Source organism: Lemur catta, chromosome 2 (assembly GCF_020740605.2).
Source record: "Lemur catta isolate mLemCat1 chromosome 2, mLemCat1.pri, whole genome shotgun sequence".
Taxonomy (NCBI): domain Eukaryota; kingdom Metazoa; phylum Chordata; class Mammalia; order Primates; family Lemuridae; genus Lemur; species Lemur catta.
This window is the reverse complement of record NC_059129.1, coordinates 19,144,396-19,168,276: the sequence shown is the minus strand read 5'-3', so window position 1 is coordinate 19,168,276 and position 23,881 is coordinate 19,144,396. Positions and strand designations below refer to the sequence as shown.

General features: G+C 43.9%; 1 protein-coding gene and 1 non-coding gene across 15 annotated transcripts in view; one reads left to right on the top strand and one right to left on the bottom strand.

Annotated features, from left to right (window-relative positions):
* SUN1 (Sad1 and UNC84 domain containing 1) overlaps nucleotides 1–23,881 on the bottom strand; it is a 54,338-nt gene that overhangs the window by 11,406 nt on the left and 19,051 nt on the right. For 2 of the 14 annotated variants that reach the window (XM_045542917.1, XM_045542915.1), the window contains exons 4-17: nucleotides 22,063–22,247; nucleotides 21,024–21,050; nucleotides 20,739–20,915; nucleotides 16,551–16,733; nucleotides 15,887–15,970; nucleotides 15,453–15,563; nucleotides 14,143–14,241; nucleotides 13,565–13,658; nucleotides 12,894–12,952; nucleotides 12,631–12,773; nucleotides 11,971–12,180; nucleotides 5,267–5,353; nucleotides 3,319–3,362; nucleotides 1,249–1,387 (exon numbers count right to left, since the gene is read on the bottom strand). In XM_045542917.1, the coding sequence (XP_045398873.1) occupies nucleotides 1,249–1,387; nucleotides 3,319–3,362; nucleotides 5,267–5,353; nucleotides 11,971–12,180; nucleotides 12,631–12,773; nucleotides 12,894–12,952; nucleotides 13,565–13,658; nucleotides 14,143–14,241; nucleotides 15,453–15,563; nucleotides 15,887–15,970; nucleotides 16,551–16,733; nucleotides 20,739–20,915; nucleotides 21,024–21,050; nucleotides 22,063–22,247 (1,642 nt within the window). The remainder of the gene's footprint in view (nucleotides 1–1,248; nucleotides 1,388–3,318; nucleotides 3,363–5,266; nucleotides 5,354–11,970; nucleotides 12,181–12,630; nucleotides 12,774–12,893; nucleotides 12,953–13,564; nucleotides 13,659–14,142; nucleotides 14,242–15,452; nucleotides 15,564–15,886; nucleotides 15,971–16,550; nucleotides 16,734–20,738; nucleotides 20,916–21,023; nucleotides 21,051–22,062; nucleotides 22,248–23,881) is intronic. The other 12 variants (XM_045542918.1, XM_045542919.1, XM_045542920.1 and 9 more) reach the window with 12 other exon arrangements.
* Nucleotides 6,206–6,308, top strand: LOC123633692. The gene has a single exon (XR_006733715.1). It is a non-coding gene; the product is annotated as a U6 spliceosomal RNA (small nuclear RNA).

Sequence of the window (23,881 nt, the reverse complement as noted above, 5' to 3'; positions counted from 1 at the left end):
ATGGTATCAATGAAACGTATACCCACGTAACTAAAGAGAGAGAGAGACTGTGTCCACATTGCTCCGCCAGCGTGCTCCCCTTGGTAGGCATCCACTGTGCGCTGCACAGGTTAGCCAGAGATGCACAAAAGAGCCGCTTGCTTTCAGCAAACTTGGTCTCGTAAGGAAACAGGCATATAAAGAAACCATACATAAAGTGTAACTTTATGTATGCTAAATATGTCTGTATTATTTCTGTGCACATATATCATTCTGTACACACATTTCTTTTTGCATTGTAAGGAATGGAGTATGGCGGAAGCACAAGAAAAGCACAACCTTCCATGACAGCGCACGGGCAGTGCGCTCACTCGGAACAGCTCCACGGACGTGCCGCTGCTCAGCCCATACTCCCGAGTCAGTGCTCTGGCCGCCTCCTTGCCCTCACCCCAACGCTAACAGCACTGCAATGGGCTCTGACAGCCTCTGTGCTCGGTGCTTTTGTTTCTGTAGGGTGATTTCCAGGAGTGTGGCTGCTGGTTTCAAAGCAGGTGAGTATTTGTAACTGGTTACTGTCACAAGGTTTTCCCCAAAGGCTGTGGGTGTTCACAGTCCCACCAGCCACAAGAAAGCCCACTGCCCCCGGTCAGTGCTGGTGCCAGTCGTCACTCCTGTGGATCCACATGCTTTAATCTGCAAATCCAATTAGTAAGACGCCTTGTATGTCTCCACTGTTTCTCTTCCTACCAATTCTAGCAGCTCTCTGCACATTAGAGAAAATTTTACCATTTGTGTTACAAATATTTTTTCTAATCAACTGCCTTCTGTCTTTTGCCATTCAAATGCTTGTGTTTTCATTCTCAAGCAGCTCAGAATGTCCAGATTTTCTCATCTACTGAAGGATGGACAGCCCTGGGGCAAGTCGGTGATATGTCATGGCAGGAAAGAGAGCTCGTGGCAGGTACAGTGTGAGGCTACGTGGATGCAGAGCCACAAAACCCACCCAGACCAGGGCTGGCACACGGCTGTGTGCACGTGAAGAAGTATGGGAAGACACACATCGAGTATTGGCGTGTTGCTGCTGAATGGGGAAAATCTGAGGAGCAAATTTGAATTTCTTATTTTCACATGTTTAGAAGCTTCAAATGATAGTTTTGAAAAGTTTTTAAAGGAAGTGAAATTAAACAACTTAATAAACCCAAGTCATCAAACTCAGCTGTTCCCTTACTTTCCGTTATAAAACAAGAAGCAAACACAGAGGAAACGTACTTTTTCACGTGTCACGTCCACCTTCTCGCAGCTGGTCTTCTCATGCTGCCAACTCGACAGCTCCGACCGCAGGTGACCCAGCTCCAGCTCGAGACGCCTGACGGTGGACAGGAGCTGCTGCTCGTCGGCCCCGCTGGAACTGGGCAATGAGCACACACGAGTTACACACCTTGAGCCACCTGTGCTTAAACGCTCCCCCCACACACTAGACGAGTCAACACTGTAAAGATACCAACACTGAAATGGACACTTAGTGTCACTTGCAAATCAAAATCCCAGAGGGACACCCCCATAGGTGCCTAATATACAAATACACATACCACACATGCAGGCTCTCTACCAAAATGCTATCAGCAGCGGTTATCTTTTTAGTGACAGTTAAACAATATAGTATTTAAAAGCTGTATCTATTTCCTTAAAATTATAAATAAGACTTCAGAAATGAGAATATTCATCAATAATCGTTATAAAATTGAATCTAAATTTTCAGGCTAATGGAATAAGCACACTAAAAATATATGGCTTCAGGGTTTGTTTTAATAATTCTATTTTATGTAGGTACTGTATATTATAATATAAAATACTATAATGTATTTACATTTGTTTATAGGTAGATACAGTGGTTGAGATACTAACAATTCATCTCTTGAAAAAGCACACTCCTGGATAAACACTTCAGGGGCTGCACATTAGCATATCGGAGCAACTTTTAACTGAAACAGAGGCCCTGGGAGGAAGAAAAATATGCTCTGCACTTACATCCCCCTTCAGAGGCGCACAGGGTCTCAGGTCTACACTCACATCCCCCTTCAGAGGGGCATAGGGTCTCAGGTCTACACTCACATCCCCCTTCAGAGGGGCACAGGGTCTCAAGTCTACACTCACATCCCCCTTCAGAGGGGCACAGGGTCTCAAGTCTACACTCACATCCCCCTTCAGAGGGGCACAGGGTCTCACGTCTACACTCACATCCCCCTTCAGAGGGGCACAGGGTCTCAGGTCTACACTCACATCCCCCTTCAGAGGGGCACAGGGTCTCACATCTACACTCACATCCCCCTTCAGAGGGGCACAGGGTCTCACGTCTGCACTTACATCCCCCTTCAGAGGGGCACAGGGTCTCACGTCTACACTCACATCCCCCTTCAGAGGCACACAGGGTCTCAGGTCATGACGCGGGGTCCACAGAAACACACAGGAGCAAAGCACAGGAGGACATGCTACCAAGTTAAAGCTCCTCTGTGCCGTCCCCTGCATCCAGCCACGGGAATTATTGGAATCACCAAAAAAGTAAATTTAGACAAAGGGGACAAGGGGTGTGGAGAGAGCTTGCTCTGGGATAAAATTAAAGGTATGGAAAAAAATAACGCAGCTCTGGGAGTATCAGTGAAAGGGAAGCACTACACTTCAATGGGGCTGCAGGCAAACTGACAGGCATGCAGGCGAAGTGGTCTGGCAGTGAGGAGCCAAACACCAGGTCCCCACGAGACTACAGAGGGACCAGGCTGACTGCTCGGCAGAGAAATGCCTCAGCGGAGGCACAAGAGCTGCTGACGTCAAGTGCAGAAAGGCTGGCAACCGTCTGGGAGAGCCGCCTACTAACAGGCCTGGCCTGGAACGTGCTTTCCAGAGGCAGGGGTCCTGCCTGCGGAGGGGCTGTGGGGCTGCCGGGCTGCGGGGCAGGAGGGATGACGACTGAGCTTTAACTCAGGTCCACCTCGATGCCAACAGAGGCCCGGCCTGGAATCCACTGTGACATGAGCTCCGAGGCTGGCCCTCCACGCACACCCAGGCAGGGGCACTTTCCCTTTTGGGCATGGGGAACAACTGACAGTCTATGTGGAGAGGGGGATGCGAAAGGCCCCTCAGGACCCCTCTGTCCTCGTGTGGCTCCAGAGGGGTCCCCAGAAGGACACACAGCTGGGTGTGTTTCAACCACAAAGATCAGGTACTTCAGGTGATGCCGGGTGGGTGCCCGAACCAGCACCCTCATTATTATTGCTGCCGCTCCAAATAACCAAAAGGAGAAACACAAAAGACAAAATAGTAAATTATTTGAAATTATCCTACCTAGTTGTTTTTAGCTTGGTGTCTTCTAATTCCTTCTGGATGGCCTAAAAAGTATGAGAAACAATCTATTTAAATTCACAGTTATATGCCAATTTCATAAAACCATATACTTGATTAAATCAAAAAACATTTTTTATCTGGGCGTTTCCTCCCTTAATTCAAAGTCCACACCTGCCAGTTGGCTCACAAGTGGGAGATGTGTATTTAACATTTCAAAGTAAACCTTTAAAAGACATCATGTGTACTCAGAGATGCTCCCGTGTGTGCATCTCACATGGATCATGTGTACTCAGAGGTGTTCCCGTGTGTGCATCTCACAGGGATCAGGTGTACTCAGAGATGTTCCCGTGTGCATCTCACATAGACCACATGTACTCAGAGATGTTCCTGTGTGTGCATCTCACATGGATCACGTGTACTCAGAGGTGTTCTCTTGTGTGTATCTCACATGGATCACATGTACTCAGAGGTGTTCCCGTGTGTGCATCTCATAGGGATCACGTGTACTCAGAGATGTTCCCGTGTACTCAGAGGTGTTCCCGTGTGTGCATCTCACATGGATCATGTGTACTCAGAGGTGTTCTCATGTGTGCATCTCACAGGGATCACGTGTACTCAGAGGTGTTCCCACGTGTGCATCTCACAGGGAATGTGTACTCAGAGGTGTTCTCATGTGTGCATCTCACAGGGATCATGTGTACTCAGAGGTGTTCTCATGTGTGCATCTCACAGGGATCACGTGTACTCAGAGATGTTCCCATGTATGCATCTCACAGGGATCAAGGATCATGTGTACTCAGAGGTGTTCCCAGGGTACATCTCACAGGGATTACGTGTACTCAGAGATGTTCTCATGTATGCATCTCACAGAGATCAGAGATCACGTGTATTCAGAGATGTTCCTGCGCACACATCTCCCAGGGACAGCTTGATGAGTTTTCAAAATTCACAGCTCCTATAACCAGTACCCAGGCTGAGAGACAGCACACTGCCACCACCTCTGGAGAATGTACTTTAAATGTGGCAGGAAAAGGAAAAGACAAATTTACACATGAAGATGTGACTTATTAATATGGTCTGTTCAAAGATACCTAAGGAGCGACACTGTACTACGTTGAATAATGGCATCTGTGCAAACTCTGACTTAACAGAGGTCTTCACGACTGCAACACAGCACAAGGCATCCGCAGATGAAATGGACATTAGACACTTTCACAGGTGAGCTAATTCCTGCCCTTGGCTGGCTGCTCTCAGCCCATCCCCTTCCTTTCAGCTGAGCCCTCCTGACTCCCACAGGGTCTGTAATGCAGGAGCTGGTCCTGAGATCCCCAAACACTAAATCTAATCCTTAGGTTCATCACGTTTTACAACTTAGTTGAACGAACATATGAATATCTAACGTGCCAGGCTTGTATTAAGCACTAGAGATGCAAAGAACCCAAACTTGAGCACTTCGTAATCTCTGTAGCTCAGATCAACACAAACACTCTGGCCTTCTTCCTCTGGCTTTACCAACATTTAACAGCAACAGACTTTCTGACCCCAAATTAATGCTGTCCATCAAAAGGTTCAAGTCCTTTATTCTCCCTCTAAACACAATGTAATCTTGGTGGAGGCCATGTGATCCTGAGGAAACACAGGGACTCTGGAACCAGGAATAGCTGGACTAGAATCCAGAGGCTGCCCCTTCATCCATAGCCCTGCTCTGACCCTCAAAAGACACATGGAGCCGGTGGGTCAGGCACCTCCACTGAACATTAAAGCAAGAAAGCGAAATTGTCAGAGGAAAATGGAAACATTTCTTTCAGTTTTACCAAGGACAACAGCAAATACCCTACAAGAAGGCACATTAAATGGCTAAGGAATTTTAAAATATTAACTGTAATTGATTTTTCTTTTATTAAAAAATCACTTTGTTGGGAACTATAATTATAAGGTCAAGAATTACCTCAGATTTTTCTGTCAGTTTTCCAAGAATGCCTTCCAAGTTTGAGATACGGACTTCATGTTCTTGGTGGAAAGTCATAAAGTCAGTCTTAGAAGAAAAAAAAAAATGAATGAACAAATGGTAAAGTTAAGCAACAAACAAAAACGTATCAACTTTGGCAAGGTCATTTCTATACAGAATATTTAAAAATTGGAGATTATTTGGTCCCAACTTGGCACGGCACCCTTAAAGGAGTAATCGCCTAGTACTGTTCTTATTGTCATCTCTGATTTCAGAGACCTTGACTTTGTGTTAAAATGCACAAATAGCTTTTCTAGTTACATAAGAACATTAACAAAGATGTCCTATAAACAACACACAACACTCTGTAGAGAGTAATTACTACTCATCCAACACACACTCATTAGGGACCCGCTATATTTGATGATTCCAAGTAAAATAACCATGGATTAAGATACACGATACACTTATTTCCCCCTTGATCATTTTGTATTCATATGAAATGTTATGACATATAAACATTTATTAGGAATAAACCAACCAGAACATTTCCCCAGAACACTGGATGATACCACTGAGAACCAAGGCTTCCTTGGACAATTTAAGTAATGTGTTACACAGCTGACAGGACAAGTGACAAGACCGACCAAGGGGCCCACTTAGTGAAGAACAAAGTGTTTCCAACATAAGCCGCCTGTTGAAAAACAGCAGTTTGTTTCTACCAATCAATTCTTAGGAAGATAAACTCATAGTAAGATTATGGGAAATACTCCTGGGAATGTCTAGAAAAATCACTGCCAATCACACGATGGCAAAGAAAGGACTGTACATTCTGAATGACTAAAATCCAGGTCACAGAGAGAAGTATAGAGTAATCTGATATCCTGATATTTATACGATATTTATACCCCATCTCATTCTAAAACATAATCAAAACACTTGCTTCAGCAGCACACACACCAATATTGGAATGACACAAAGAACAACAGCATGGACCCTGCACAAGGATGACACGCACAGTGGTGACACGTTCCATGTTTTTACTAGACTTAAAGAGACAAACAACACAGTAACAGTGGGGACATCAACACCCCACTCAGCATCGGACTCATCATCATACAGAAATTCAGCAAGGAAACACCGGACGCAAACTGGACTTTAGACCAAAAGGACTTAACAGACATTTACAGAACATTCCACCCAACGACTACAGAATATGTATTCTTTTCACCAGCACATGGAACATTCTCCAAGACAGACCACATGTTATGCCACAAAACAAGTCTTAACACATTTTTTAAAAATCCAAATCATATCAAGTATCTTCTTAGACCACAGTGGAACAAAACTGGAAATTGCTAAGAGGAACTTGAGGAACCACACAAATACATGGAAATTAAAAAACACGCTCCTCAAAGACCACCAAGTCAATAAAGAAATGCAGAGAGAAATTTAAACGTTTTTTTAAATGAATGAAAATGAAAACACAACATATCAAAACCTGTTGATACAGCAAAAGCAGTGCTAAGAGGGAAGTTTATAGCTTTAAATGCCTACATCAAAAAGGCAGAAAGATCACAAATTAACAAACCACAGTCACACCTCAAGGAACTAGAAAAATAACAAACCAAACCCAAAGTTAGGAGAAAAGTAGTAACAGATTAGGGCTGAACTAAATGGAGACCAAAAACAAAACAAAGCAAAAAACCAATATAAAGGATCAATGAAAAGATGGTTCTTTGAAAACATAAGCAAAATTGACAAACCATTGCTTGACATTCTATACTAAATAAAAATAAAATAAAATTAAAAAATGACAAACCACTAGCTAGATTAGCCAAGAAGAGAGAAGATCCAAATAAAATCAGAAATGAAAAAGGAGACATTATAACTGATACCACAGAAATACAAAAGATCATGAGAGACTATTATGAACTATATGTTCACAAACTAGAAAACCTAAAAGAAATGGATAAACTCCTGGAAACATACAACCTCCAGAGATTGAACCAGGAAGAATCAGAACTTCTGAACAGACTTAGTAACAACTATCGAGGTTGAATCAGTAATAAAAAAAATCTTCCAACAATGAAAAGCCCAGGACCAGATGGATTCACAGCTGATTTCTACCAAACATACAAAGAACTAATGCCAATCCTCCCGGAACTGTTCCAAAAAAACTTGAGGAGGAAATTCTCCCTAACTCATTCTACAAGGCTGGTATCACCCTGATATCAAAACCAGACAAAGACACAACAAAAAAAGAAAACTATAGACTAATATCCCTGATGAACACAGATGCAAAAACCCTCAACAATAATACCAGGAAACTGAATTCAACAGCACATCAAAAGGAGAATACACCATGATCAAGTGGGTTTTTTTTTTTTTTTTAAACCAGGGATGGTTTAAAAAACAAAGATGGTTCAACATACATACAGCAATAAATGTGATATATCATATAAACAGAATTAAGGACAAAACCATATGATCATCTCAATAGATGCAGAAAAAGCATTTGATAAAATTCAGCATCGCTTCTGGATAAAAATTCTCAACAAAGTAGGCATTAAAGGAACACACCTCAAAATAATAAAAGCCATATATGACAAACCCACAGCCAACATCCTGCTGAATGGGGAAGCATTCCCCTGAGAACTGGAACCAGACAAGGATGCCCACCATCACCACTCCCGTGCAACATGATACTGGAAGTCCTCGCCAGAATAATCAGGCAAGAGAAAGAAATAAAACGCATCCAAATAGGAAAAGAGGAAGTTAACCTGCCCCTGCTCACTGATGATATGCTCTTATATCTAGAAAACCCTAAAGAATCCACCAAAAATTCTTAGATCTGATAAATGAATTCAGCAAAGTTTTAGGATACAAAATCAATGCACAGAAATCAGTAGCATTTCTAATACACCAATAATGATTTAGCTGAGAACCAAATCAAGAAAGCAATCCCATTTACAATAGCTATAAAAAAAATAAAATACCTAGGAATATATTTAACACATTAACTGCCATGTGAACTGTATTTAACGCATGCTAGTTTTGAGACTGGGGCCTCCTGAAGCATGCGTAACTCACACATCTCTTCACCTAAGCAGCCTCGAAAACTATTTTTCAAGTTTCACATAACTCACATTCAGAAAACAATTAAAAAAAAAACAAATTTTTCATTAAATTAGAAAGGATCATTTTGTTTTCAAAGTTTTTATTCTATTTTCATAATAAAACACTGTGGCAGTCAATGTGTTAACCAAGGAGGTTAAAGATCTCTACAAGGAAAACTACAAAACACTGATGAAATAAACTGCAGATGACACAAAGAGAAAAACATCCATGCTCATGGATCAGAAGAATTAATATTGTTAAAATGACAATACTGGCCAAAGCACTCTTCAGGTTCAATGCAATCCCTATCAAAATACCAACATCATTTTTCACAGATTTAGAAGAAACAATTCTAAAGTTCATATGGAACCAAAAAAGTGTCCAAACAGCCAAAGGAATCTTGAGGAAAAAAAAATACAAAGTTGGGAACACCACACTGCCTGACTTCGATTGAGATTATCATACCAGGCTACAATAACCCAAACGGCAAGGCACTGGTATAAAGCCAGTACACCCAGATCAACGGAACACACAAAGCACCCTGAGATAAAGCCGTGTACTTACAGCCAACTGATCCTTGACAAAATTGACAAGAACATACACTGGGGAAGGACACCCTTTTCAATAAGTGGTGCTGGGAAAACTGGATTGCCATTTGCAGAAGAACGAAACTGGACCCGTCTCTCACCATATACAAAAGTCAAGTCGAATGGGATTAGAGACTTGAATGTAAGACCTGAACCCATAAAAATCCTAGAAGAAAACCTAGGGAACACTCTTCTGAACACTGGTCTAGGCGCAGAATTCATGACTAAGACTTCAAAAGCACAGGCAACAAAAACAGAAATAGACAAACGGGACTTATTAAACTATGAAGCTTCTGCACAGCAAAAGAAATAATCAACAAAGAGAACAGACAACCTGCAGAATAGGAGAAAATGCTTGCAAACTATGCATCTAACAGGGGAGTAATACCCAGAATTTACAAGGAACTCAACACAACAAAAAACCTACAGATAACCCATTAAAAAGTGGGCTAGGGACAAGAATAGACATTTTTCAAAAGACAAGCAAGTGGCCAACAAATAAATGAAAAACTGTTCAACATCACTAATCAACAGAGAAATGCAAATTAAAACCACACCAATCAGAATGCCTATTACTAGAAAGACAAAAGATAACAGATGTTGGTGAAGACATGGAGAAAAGGGACCCCTTGCACACTGTTGGTGGGAATGTAAATTAGCATAACTTCCAGGGACAGCAGTAAGAAGATTTCTCAAAGAACTAAGAATAGAACTACCATACAATCCAGCAATCCCATTACTGGGTCTCTACCCAGAGGAAAAGCAATCAATATATAAAAAAGACACCTGCACTCATATGTTTACTGCAGCACTATTCAATATAGCAAAGACAGGCAATCGACCTAAGCGTCCTTCAACAGAGGACTGGGTAAAGAAACTGTGGTGCGTATGCACAATTGGAATGCTTTTCAGCTGTAAAAAAGAATGAAATCACGTCTTTTGCTGCCACATGGATGGAACTGGAGGCCATTATCTTAAGTGAAACAGATCAGACACAGAAAGACAAGTAAGGCACCTTCTCAGTTATAAGCGGGAGTAAACAACGTGCACACATGGAAGCGGAGGGTGGAACAATAGACAATGGAGACTCAGCAGGGTGGGGGGTGGAGGGTGGATGATGGGAGGTTGTTTGGTGGGTAAACTGTGTGTTGCTCTAGACACAGATGCACTGAAGGCCCTGTCTTTACCACAATGCAATATATCAATGTAGCAAAACTGCACTTGTATCCCACAAATATATACAAATAAAAAATTTAAAAACAATGCTCTGCAGTGGATCACACCTGTAACCCTAGCACTTTGAGAGGCTGAGGCAGAAGGATCACTTGAGGCCAGGAGTTCGAGACTAGCCTTGGCAACATAGTGAGACCCCATCTCCACAAAAAATTTAAAAATTAGCTGGGTATGGGGTGGCGCGCACCTGTGGTCCCAGCTACTCGGGAGGATGAGGTGAAGGATCACTTGAGCCCAGGAGTTCGAGGGTGCAGTGAGCTGTGATCTCACCACTGTACTCCTGCCTGAGCAACAGAGTGAGACCCCGTCTCTCTCTTTAAAAAAAAAAAAAAAAAAGGTTAAAAATAAGATAAACCAGAGCAAAGGGATGAAGGGATGACAGTCAGCTGGAGGGATGAGCCCAGGGCACTGACACACACCAGGTGGGCTACCAAACTCAGCCAAGACCCTGAGGTCCTCACCACCTCCAACAAACTGTCCAGCACCTTGTACCAGGTGGGAATGTGTTGTACATGCGCTGTTCGACAGGGCAGCCACCAGCCACACGTGGCTACTGAGCACCTAAAATGTAGCCCATGCAAGTGAGAAACTAAATTTTTAAAAAATTTATTTAGTTTTAATTCATTTAAATTTACCTAGCCATATGCAAATAGGGGCATATTCTATTAGACAATGCCAATAGAAGATAAACATATGCCAGTAGCTTAGAGGAAAAGATAACAGATTGCCATTTATCAGGTAATTTGGATATGTGACACTGGTGTGTGGCTGCTCCAGAAGGAAGTCTAGGATTCTGTCCTGCATTGATTACAATCACGATGGTCCCCCCGCTGACAGGTACACGATGGAAGACTGCATAAGGACAGGCTAAATCTGTTCTGGAACCTACTTTTAAAATGAGCCCCAGCTTCATAAAATTTAGTTTATAGAACACTAGATAAATGCATTATTGTTTATCTTGTTTTTCTTGAACAATTGTCAGTTGTTTTCCGTACAAGAGAGGGCAACCCCATAACCAAAGGCTGCCAGATCACCTCGTCTCAGGCTGCCTTGGATAAGACACGCATGTGGGATCAACGTGCTTTCCTGGCTTGAGCAGCAGGGAGGACAGTGGTTCTTCACTGGTACCAGAGACACCAGGGAGAAGCTCATGGGTGAGACACGGGTGTGATATCTATTCAAAGATTTCAACCCAAAATAGCTAAATCATTTTGAAATGTAAGTAAATAAACATCAGTTTTGAGGAAAATGCACTAACAAGTCTTTCCACGAGAATCTCAAGTAAACAAGACATTTACACACAGGCCTTCATTCCACGTGGAAGAGCAACTACTCTTAACTACTTTATAATCCTGAGATATTTTCAGATCACCAATTTGAACTTTTCAAATTAATGTTGATATGCAAAGACTTTCATTTAATTACGTTCAACACATTTACAAAAATTAAAGTGCTGGCTAGGGTGCAAAAGGCCATATTTCTCCCACGACCAGCAAACTCTACTCTTGGAGGGTAACACACATCTCGATCCCCTCCCCCTAGTATGGGACCACCCCACACACACCCACCCTGGGGTCCCGGTGCACTGCAGAAGCCTCAGCTCCGGCTCATCGGCAAACGACAGCAAACCCCACTCCCTCTCAGTGCACCTGCTCCCAGCAATGAAAAACAAAAAGAACAACCACTTTTCATGGCAGCAGCTCTCCCACTCCCTCTGTCCACCAAAAGAACACAACACAGCCCAGCGGGCCAGGCAGCACTCACCTCCCGCAGGTGCTGCCCCACAGTGTCTCTGACTAAGGCCGACAGCCCGGCCCTGCCCTCATCCATCTGGTCCACCTGAGCCTGCAGTTTCTCAAGCAGAGCTGTCAGCTCCCGGAGCCTAACATCATGGCTGTGGCACTGTCCAGACAAAGAGGCCACTTGCTGCTCCATGTCACGCGTCCAACGCCACCGAAAAGCCTCGTCGTCACCCTGAAATGGCAAAAAAGAAACCAAACCCAGCTGTCAAATGACCACAGCACAGGGTCAGTCAGAGACACAAAACCATCTATTACAGCAAGATGCCAACCACAGGGCACACAACACGCTCAGGGGAAGTCCACGAAACCTTGATTACTAGTGCTTGTCCATACGTGATATGACAGTGGTTTCCATTTTCTTCTTTATTCTTTCTCTATTTTGCAGTCATGAATACTACTATGTTTTCTAAATTAAAACTGAATGGTGAGGTTACTTTAAATGTGCATTATTTGAACTATTTTAGAACATCTGAGGAGCTATAAAACTTGCTTTTCTGACATTTAACGATAGTTTCTAAACTAGGGCACCCGAATGAACTACCCTGATCGTGAGTAGTATGAAAACTTACCCTGGAGAATACACATTTGCAATGCCAGTTAAGAGGACTTTCCAACTGGTTACCTGTGGAGGCTGGTTCAGGTAAGAAGATTCAGGTTTAAATATGTTCCCGGGGTCATCTACGCTCTGTGTTCTCTGTATGTTTGTCCAATTCAGTACAGGCAGGAATGAAAGGAAATCACCCTGGCCCCAGGAGGAGAGACCTGCTGAAGGAGAAACCACACACACTGCTTCTCAAAAATGTACTGAAATGCTCGATTTTTTCACTATCTCAGATACTTATGTATGTGTCACCATCCAAGGCAACTAAGGCAAATTTCACTTACCTAGTAAAAGTAATAATGGGATGAACAAGATTAAAAACTTGCAAAAATTCCGAAGGCACCTAGGAACAAAAACAAAAACATTTAGTTTGGAAAAAGTAAAAGGCAGGTTCACCATTCTACCTTCCCCCTCTAGAGAATTTTATACCACCCCATGCCATTAGAAATGCAGTTACAGTTTTATCTACAAGGTTTGTGATACCTACAGGAGCACATTCCTATAAAACAGCATCCTCAAGGACCACGTTAACAACCAACACCTTCACTGACTGTGCGAGGTGCACACCAGTGCTGTGGGAAAAGCCCAAGGTGCCCTGAATCTCCATCCACCTGGGATCACCGGCCCCGCTGAGGACACTGGTGCCCTGGGAACTGCACCCAGGCCGCAGTCGCAGGGGCCAGATTCCTGTTGTGCCCAGGCCCTCCCAGCCATGCCAGCTTCCACTGCCTCCCCTAGGCACACTTCTAGTTTCCTAGTCATGCCTGCCTAGCCTACCTCACAGGTTGGTTTAAAAAATTAAGTATATGGAAGCAATTTGTAAAATATAAAACTACAAAACTATGCAAATAGAAGCTAAATCATTATAAAACGATAAATCACATCATAGCCTGCAGCAATTGGCACAAAACTGGTTCTTTTAAACACCAAGTGGACATGATATCAGTTTCCTTACCTTGTAAGAAGAAACACATTCAGCCAAGAAATCAGAGTAACAAACTGGTACCATCCAATCCCTAGCCACCAGAACAATCCAGAGGCTGCCTTCCCTAAAAGAGAAAACACCAAACATTCTCAGGAAATGTTCTTCACAAAACCAACCTCCTAAATGGACTGTTTTTGTGAAGGCCAAGCTAGAAGCCAAAGAAATTTACTAAAAGATGACATCAGAGATGAAGTACGTTAAGATGATGCTAGTCATCTTGGCAGGAAAAGCAACATGTAATGCTGATAAACACACAAAAGGAGATACAGGAGAGGAGACGTCAAGTCTGTGCATTCTCAGTTACACTGAAATCAAGCAGCTAAACTTACACAAACCCAACATACCAGAGAAACAAAGGATGCTCATGCAACCAAACGTACAGAATGTTAGCATTTCTAAGTAATAAAGAATGAAACATGTTACGTCAAGGATGAAAGCATGGGAACCTAAAATGAAATTCGTATTTCGTTAGGTAAATCATTTACTGCAGGTGCTTAACTGCCAGAAGCTTTGGAGAGAATGCTAACACAGAAACCCAAAATAGCCACCTGGAGCGACCAAGGCCAGCCAAAGGACCGACCACACCGTCCTGGACACAAACCAGCCCGCGGCTCCGATCCTTCGCAGCGTCTGCATCAGGAAGTAACCTGCGGCAGAGAAGACGTGTGCGGGAGGGCACACTCAGACACCAGAGAGCCAGCTCTCACCCTGACAGTGCGACAGAAACTCCCAGGTCACACTTTTACCAAAACTCTCCCACAGTAGTAAGTCAAGAGTCCCAAGGGGGAAAAAACTATTTAAGTCTAAGCAAGATACTTGCTGACATTAACTTATGAAAATTCTGGGTTTTTTAAAAAATAGTTTTCATTCACTTCTGCCTGCAGATACTTAAAATGTAAAATGCAGATTCCCCTTACAAAACCCAAGGGGGAGTTGGTGATTGGAAGCTACCCTATAAATGTTGGCACTTGGTGCCAGCAGAATTTATAATGAAAATAGAATATTTCAAAGCAAATTTAAATTCATAGACACCAGCAGTTCACATGTTTTAGGTGAGAAAGTGATTACTCAAAGGCCCAAATTACAATTATTCTAAAGGCTGATGTTTCCCAGTGAAGAAATATTTCAGAATGGCAACTGGCAATACCACTGGATGACAGACTACAATAAACTTGATATCAAACATCACATATAAGACAGAAAACTGCTTATGAAATCAATTTTGTTCCATTTTTTCCAAGAGTAATTGCTGGAAATTATGTGCTCACACTGACTTAACAATTTGCATGTTCACCCCTGAAACTGTAAGTAATTCCAATGTTGGCTAATAAGCAAAGAAATATGGTGTAAGAGCACTTTTTTGCATTAATTGCTTTACGTTTATTAATTAGCAGTTAAGAGACAATTATTTTTGAAGTTCAACTTTAAGGGAAAAAAAAAAATCTACCTAAAGAGGGTGCCCCTCCAACCAAGAAAGCTTCAGGTATGGGACTGGAAACACCTAACATTTTAATACAAACTTCCCTGTGATGAACTTTGGGACAGGACGGCTCTAACGCGTGTGGTGCTCCCAGCCACAGAACTGAGGGGCAGGCAGCCCCTCGCCGGTCATAGTCCAACACAGGACGGTAATTAGTAATCTGCCTTTTCAAAACTTTCAATCTCACTTCAAATAAATTGCTTCTCATATACATCAAATTAATACTAAATGAATTTCCGAAGAAGCTTTTCAGGAGAGAGACTCTCCATATTTTAAGTTCTTTACGCCCTTAGAGCACCTGGGTCCCAACACAAACCCAGCAAGGAAGAGCAAGTGCTGAGGAGCGTGGTGGACAGACAGACACGCGCGCAAGACAACCTGCACAAGCACAGACGTGCCAGAGGGCCCCCGCCGGCCCTGGCGGCCGTGGACACTGCGGGTGGGTGGCTGTGTGTGTTTCCAGGTGCTTCTTCCCCTTAGAGTCATCGCCTGTGGGTGTGGTGAGAGGCAGTTAATGTGATGGGTCAGTATGCAAACCTGCCAATCGCAACTGCACAACAACACTAGTTTGAAAAACTAGGAAACTCAAATTACATGCAAAAACAAACAAACAAAAAAATCAAAGCCAATGCAGTCTGGTGGTTATTAGCTTCTATTACTAGGGGGTCAGACCAGCGCTGCAGCCCGTCCTAGCCAGTGAGGGTGCCTGTGTCAGGCTGCTCCTCTCCCAGGACCAGGGACCCGAGACTGCAACCTGGGGGGACCAAACTCCAAGACCAACCATTCCATGTGGAAAGCGAAGCCATACTTACACAGCGAGTCCCCATTCACACTGAGGTGGCCATCCTCTCTGAGAGACTCTTTTACATTCATTCGCCCACAGTAACTGGGATGAGCTGCAATACATGCAAAAGAGGCTTAGAAAACTCAGCAATGCTGAGCCCGGTGCTCCTTACACCCCAACGCCCGCGTGACCAGAGAGCACACCAGGCTCGCCACTGCCAGAGGTTCAGAGCAGCTGATGGTGCCTACGACGTAGGGGACAGGGCTTTGGTTAGGAGAAGAGACGCAAAAGCCCCATCTGGCTAAATAATATGTGCAGCCAATACCATGCAAAGACTGGCCTGCGTAAAGTGCTTTTGAAACATGATTCTAAATACCATTCTAATAAATTGTTTTTGCTCTAAAAGGTAATAAAAGGCAAACACTGAGTATATTAACCTTTCATTTAAAAAATAATTTTAAAAATGTTTAAATACTGATCAACTTTCAGAAAACTGAACCACATACAGATACATTAAAACTTTCGTAAGCTCCTGTAACAAAAAGATCCAAAGAGAGCAGCCAGGAGGAAGTCAGTGTCAAGATCAAAAGAGGAGGAATGTAAAGGAAGCGCCGTGTAAGAAAAAGCAAAGAGCTTTCTCCACCTTGAAAGCATTATTTGGTGGAAAAAGGAAAAAAAAAGTATTCAAATACCTTTTGACTCATGGTTTTTTGACTTACAGCTTTTTGATTCATCACTTTTCAATTTGTAAATTTCTGATTCATAATTGAGCTTCATTAAAATCACTTGAAAAAGTTGAACTAAGAATGTTGAAAAAGATGACGAAGTGTATTTGGCCAGCCACAAAATCCTATCCATGTAGAAAGCCGAACCGCCTATTAAGAAACCGTGAACACGTGTTACTTCTTCCCATAAAGCCAACATTTACTTCCCTGGTAAGTCTGATAGCCAAATCATTAATTTCAGACAAAGCACTTTTAAAATGGACACCAAAGACACCCCCTGGGAAGAGCCACACCGATAACCAACACCCTGAAGAGGTGGAGCTGTGGAGCAAACCCTGATCATGCCAGTAATTCGCCTATAAAATATCCAATCTGAGGTCATTTCACCCAATATTGTTCACATATACACAATATTCAGATTTTGCCAAAGAGTCACCTTCTTGATGACCTCTGACCCACTAATTTGAAAAGGGCTAACAGGAGCTCCAGAGCACTCTCAGGACGTCTGCGGCACCTTAGCTGGGAGCAGCAGACACCATCGGAACTGACCACTTAGGGGACATCTACAGGAGAACACCATGCTGTCCTCGGCTACTTTCTAGTTGTGCCTGTAGCTTCGGGAGACGCGATGTGATCCCTGATACTCTTTCTGTTAATGTCAATGTGTGGCGTGATATTCTACAAGTCATAGTTGCTCAAAATTTTTATTCTCAAAAAAAAAAAAAAAAAGTTTCTTCATGGAGCAGAGAGAAGCAGGCTTGCAGGTATGCCGTCAGGTCCAGCAGCCCTGGCGTCTGCCCCAGGAAGTGCTTCTGACCCAGCTCTTCCCTGCGGTCCCTGCCGAGCACGACAGTGCTAGGGTACACGTAGGGCATGTAGCTACCTTGAACTGGTGAAGTCTCAGTTGAAATGATTTTAAAGAAATAAATTTAGAGCTTTATTATTTTCAAAGGAATAGTCAAAAGGCTATTTGTGAATTGGAATCCTACACTGAAAAAACATAAACCTGGGGTGCTTAGCCCAGGGCCAACTTAGTTTTACACCTCAGCATGAACTTTATATAGAGGATAGTAAAAATAGCAGAACAGTCTTATTAGGAGGTAACGTGGCCGGGCACAGTGGCTCACGCACTTTGGGAGGCCAAGGCGGGAGGATCATTTGAGTTTAGGCGTTTGAGACCAGCCTGGGCAACATAGCGAGATGCCATCTCTACAAAAAAATTTTAAAAATAGCTGAGCATGGTGGTGCACACCTATAGTCCCAGCTACATGGGAGGCTGAGGCAGAAGGATCACTTGAGCCCAGGAGTTTGGAAGCTGCAGTGAGCTGTGATCTCGTGCCACTGCACTCCAGCCTGGGTGACAGAGTCAGACCTTGACTCTAAAAAACATTAAAAAAAAAAAAAGTGACAGAGCGAGATCTTGTCTCTAAAAAAAAAATAAATACAAAATAAAAAAAGAATGAAGCTAATCTCTATTAACTCGTAAAATGAAAAACCTTGTAAAACTATACACACACACACACACACACACACATGCACACTATGATAGCATTTAAGGAAAGACAAAAACTACATAGTTCTGTAAGTATATAAAAGAATTCAGGTGATGGCTGTACAACACTGTGAGTATACTAGATGCCACTGAAGTGTACATTTTTTAATTACTTTTTTTTTGAGACAGGGTCTCACTATGTTGTCCAGGCTAGTCTAGAACTCCTTGGGCTCAAGCAATTGTCCCTTCCTCAGCCTCCTGAGTAGCTGAGATTACAGGCACACACACTAGCACTCCCAAGCTTGAACTGTACACTTTAAAATGGTTTTATGTTATTTGAATTTTACCTCATTAAAAATAAGCAGACACAGTCACACTGAGCCATGTCTGTCACAGCAGTTCCCTCTAGAAGGGGACTGGACTGGGTGGGGAAGGACTTACTTTATGTGTACTATTTAGAGATTATTACAATGAGAATTACAGTAAGGATACTTGTAAAAGCAAAAATAAAATGTGGAGAGAAAATTAATTTTTGCTCAAGAAAGGCCACAAATGTTTTAAGTAAATACAGTTATGTACAACAATTCATGCAATATGATCCCAACTACGTAACAGGGTATCCCTGGAAGGCCAGACCTAATGCATAAAGCATGGTTATCTCTGGGTGGTAGGTTAGAGGTGATTTTTATTTTCTTCTCTGAACATCTCTGTGATTTTCAAATGTTCTTTGATGAACACATTTTAGGAATAGAATTTTTTTACAAGGTAATAAATCAGTGTTAGCTCCACAAGTCACTGTTATAGTCTAAGACAGCAAGGCAGGTGTTAAGAGAAGCAGCCCAAAGCAAAAAAGATGCAACTTGTTTTCTGTGCAATGAATTTCAGGAGGCTACTACCAAAACCACACCACTACTTTTCTATCTGAAGATACACCCGACTGCATGGCTAAGCTTGGGTCCACCTCCCCTGGCATCGTCCAAGAGTGGCTGGTTATACAGAGACACATTTACTACGATTAAGGAGCCTCAGGAAAACAGCAAATGTTTCCATAGATACTGAACCATCTGTGGACATCATTATTCTGCCAGGTTACAGTCTATGGAACATGCTTCTACTCTACGAAAAATGTCATGTTCAACCTGTCAACAGCATGCTTCAAAAAGCAGCCTCAATAAACCCTGACCACACAGAACCTGCATGCGACATAGGTAAGTTAGGCCCTGTACTCAGCTCTGCACTGGCCCTGCAGTGCTCATGAAGCGCTAAGAACCCCCAGGAGCAGGGCAGCGTGAAGGCACCTGGAGTGAAATGCCTTGCTCTCTCACTCACCAGCAAGTGCCCTAAGCCAGCTCAACCTTGTCGCTCGACCACAGAATGGGGCTGCTGCGATAACCAGTGCAGAGCGGCTGGCCCAGAGCAAGCGCCTGGAGACACTGGTCGACATTGAGGGGCCCAAGCAGACAGTCCGCGGGTGTAACAAAGGAGACACCACCACTCCGGTTCTGCTGCCTCTCCCTTCCCCTTTCATACTTTCTTACTCTGTGGTCTTAATGCTAACAGTGCCAATAACACTGTCACAGACACACCCAGAAGCTTTGGCCACAAGGATAAGACAGTAAAAATGAACATAAGATACTACAAATAAAAAAATAAGGACTAAATTCTTATCCTAGTTACCCTTCATTATGTCCAGTCATTTGAAACCATGGGCCAAGCGCCCCGACCCAGGTGCAGGTGGGAACACAGTGGTGAGACAGACACAGCCCGCTCTTCTCAAGCTTCCCGCATGTCCACGCACCCTAGGATGTGGCCTCAACAGACAAGGCACTGAGGACCTGGGCAGCGGGCAGCACACGCACCACATCATGCCCCCCCCCCCCCGCCTCTTCCTGCTGCAGGTCAGAGTGATCATGGGTCAGGCAGTCACAAAAGGTGTGACAGCCCCAAGCTTCCAGGGATGTCACAGCCACACCTGGACCCTGCAAAGGGGTCTGTGGCTCTGCTCTCGCCTGTGGGCCTAGGAGGAGGCCTTGGCAGTCCCGACAGCCACACTCCTCCCTGGCCCTCTCTAGCACCTCCATGGTCCAGCGAGTGGAGCCAGGACGCTGAAGCCCACCTCCACAGCATGCCAGGCAAGCCTGCCCACTCGGGGTCCCTGCAACGACTACTGCCCTCCAAGACAGAACCAGGCCTCTGTGTCCTTCCCAAGCCCAAACGTTCTCTGAGGGCTGCTGTCACTATAGTCACAATGCCAATGACCACAGAAAATATTTTTAATGTACAGGTCAAAGTGTCACCATAAAGCTATTCCTTAAGTCATGTGAACATCTGTGCTGTTTTATAGAAGTAAAAGAACGCCATCTGAAAGCGGCCACACAGTTTTAGAGTTTCATGTAAGTAGGAATTTTCTTTTGCTTACCTAGTCTACACTGATAGAATTTCAAGTACTTCTAGGTACAAACATACTAAGCACATAAAATGTAAGCTGAAAGAAGATGAGCAGGACAAAGCTAATTTCTCAGTCTTTTAAAGGATAACTTTGGGGTCAAGGCTGTAACAGAAATAGTGCAGACACCAAGCCTTATAAAATCAGGTTTATAAAAAGAAAAGGAAATATCTGGACAGTAAATCTTCTCCTAACTTTTAAAAACAGTGAAACTTACGTTTTTGATCCCTATCCCTAGAGTAAATCCTTGACGTCAGCCCGTGGGCAGTGGAGTGTGCCGTGAGCGCGTCCCTGCGCTCGGAGAGCATGCTACAGTCGCTGCAGATGTAGCCATTGCGTCCGGCGGCTCCTGCTGCTAGGTCACCATTTCCCTGAATGGCAGCTTTATTTCCACCTAAAGTTTTCAAAAAGTAGACAGAACCTGTTTATCACAATCTGCAGATACCTAACTGAAACTTCTATTTTGAAAAGTGCGGGGGAGAAAAAGGACTAAAATAATTACCTTTAAGATCACCATCATCGTCAAGACCTAAAAAAACCACACACGTATTTTTGCTGTTAAGCTCGACTTATCAAAACGGAACAAAACCCACCAAAAACAAAATGTGAAGGTTAATTACAATTGCTAGTAAGTCAGCATTACGGCACTGGTCAAGATTTATTTCCTGAGATGCCCAGAGTTAATGGAAATTTCTCCAGATAAATGCAGACACTATCCTGTGATTCGAGGCGAAAGTATATCTTTGGAGAAAACACGTGCACGTGCCAACACACACGACCTGACCTGAAGAGGCGAGTAGGAGCATGAGGGGACTGGATGGACAGACAGAAGCCCGCGCTCAGCGCTCCACTCAGCGAGGCGGAAACCCCGCTATCAGCGGCACGTGCGTCTCACTGCCTGGTAACTACTCTCACCAGCTGAGCAAAGCAACCAGCACGCACACCAGTGCCTCCCACAATTCGCACACAACATCTCTGGAACTAATCTGCATCCTCTGTCTCAAAGGGACAACCAGAACATAAACCAAACACAAGGCGCTGTGCATTCCTCACGGGAGTGCTCCCTCCCTCTGCACAGCGTGGTGACGTCACACATTTCAACAGCGAGGATGGGAATCCCATGGCCTCTGCCCTGAGCCAGCATGTGCTCGGCTACGGCGTGTCTCAGCGACTCCTCCTTGCTGGAGTGCTCTCCAAAGGCTGCCTTGTTGCTTAGAGCTTGCTGGAAACACACTGGTAAATTTTTACATTGCCTTTGTGTAAACATCCTACAAAAGGAATGCATTTGGGAAAACAGACCTATCAGATGACTACCTGGTTGCTTAATCTTTCAAGCCATGCAAGTGCTCACACACTAGCACGACCAGGTGAGCAGCAGGTGGACAGCACCCAGGGCACTGCCCGCTGGGTCTGAAGGCAAGCCCGGAACCTCAGTGCTGCTCCTCCCTGCCCCAGCCAGGAACCAGCAAACACCCTGGCCACAAGCTCCTTCTCCCTAACCAAACTGCAGCCGACAAGACCTGCGTCTCCCAGTAACTCACCCCAGAAATGGTCCACTTTGGTCTGCTCACGAATCAGAGACTCGTCCAGCACAGGAGGCCGCAGAGACACAGCACCCTGCAGACTCTTAGAGCCGCCCTGGCTGGCACCTGAGGATGTGACCTGCCTGGACACATGGTTGACATTAAAAGCCACTTTGCTTGCACTTCTGCGTTGTTTTACTGTTCTAAAAAAAAAAGAAAGAAAGAAAGAAAAGAAAAAAGTTTATAGGCTTTTCCTAGTAAACACAAAATGATTAGATTTACCAACACAAAGTCTTTGACAGTAAACATAGCATTTTAAAGCAAACCATTTTCTTATGCCTTTTCTGTTGCAATGAATCATCTATTAATTTAAAAAAGGAATTTTTAAGCTGGAGTTCAAGAACTCCCTCTAAAATGGTAAACACGAAATAATTTTCAGATTATTTTGGGCCCCATGACCCAAAAATGGTTTTATCTAAAAACAAAAATGGGCCAGGCATGGTGGTTCACACCTGTAATCCTAGCACTTTGGGAGGCTGAGGCAGGAGGATCGCTTGAAACCAGGAGTTCAAGACCAGCCTGGGCAACATCGTGAGACCCTGTCTCTACACAATATTTAAAATAAATGAGCCAGGTGTGGTGGTGCACACCTATAGTCCCAGCTACTCGGGAGACTGAGGCAGGAGGATCCCTTGAACCTAGGAAATTGAGATTACAGGGAGCTATGATCATGCCACTGCACTCCAGCCTAGGTGGTAGAGCAAGACCCTGTCTCTAAATAAATGAATGCATAAATCCTAAAAATAAAAAACTATGATTTATAAATTTAACTCCCCTTCTTTTCTAAACAAGTAACTGTATACACATAAATATCCCATGCTATTTTTTTAGTCACGGTAAATATGGAACTGTGTTAAGTACAGCAAAAATAGGTAGTCATCTAAAACGATTTCTGCATTCTATTTACCACAAATAATAAAATAACGCCCTCAAATATGAATGTCTTACAAACATTCCCCATCAAGTAGGTAGTAGGACACGCAGGTCAATGGAAGGAGACCTCCCTGCTCCAAGGGAACCGGTGGTGGGAGAAGGCAGCAGTAACACACAACAGTGGAAAACCTGCCCACACAAGCACAGAGCAGCAACACCGGGTCTCAGTATCAGCAGGTGACAGAGAACCCAGGCTTCTGCGTCACCCCAGCATAACCGATCTGCGGACATGGAGCTGTGCACCGCAATCAACTGGTTCTCAGGGGCCACCATGAACCCATGAGTCTCCCAGCGGGCAGTCTGGGCTCTGGACACTGCTCTGGATAAAACTGCTCTGGCGACCGTGGTACTGCGAGAACACCTGGGGGGAGGTGCCACGACAAATCCTTGCACAGCACCACTCAACCTCAGCAATCCCACCACCCACTTGCCCCGGCTGCCGTCTCATCCTTGAGAGAGATCACACACGCGTCACTCTTACGCAAGCAGCATAACTGAGGCTGTCCTGGTCACGCACTTGCTACATGGATGAAGACCTTGCAGACTGTGCTCCTTCCCGTGAAGAAGTGGTGACAGGCACAGGACAGCTCAGCATCACAAATGCAGGCTAACACCTAGACTTCACATGTGTGTGTCAGTGAACACAGATTCTCATAAACAGACTTAACTCATGAGCGATGCAGAGGTCATCCAACACACCCTGTGGTGACCTTCTAGGATGCCCTCCTTCCCCAACAGTGGAAGCTCAGTCCCAGCACAAGAATGACAAAGCTCTAAACTGTTCCACAGTGAGTTTCAGTCTCCATCTGTAGCAAGGCCATTGCGGTGGATCTGCGTGTGTGTA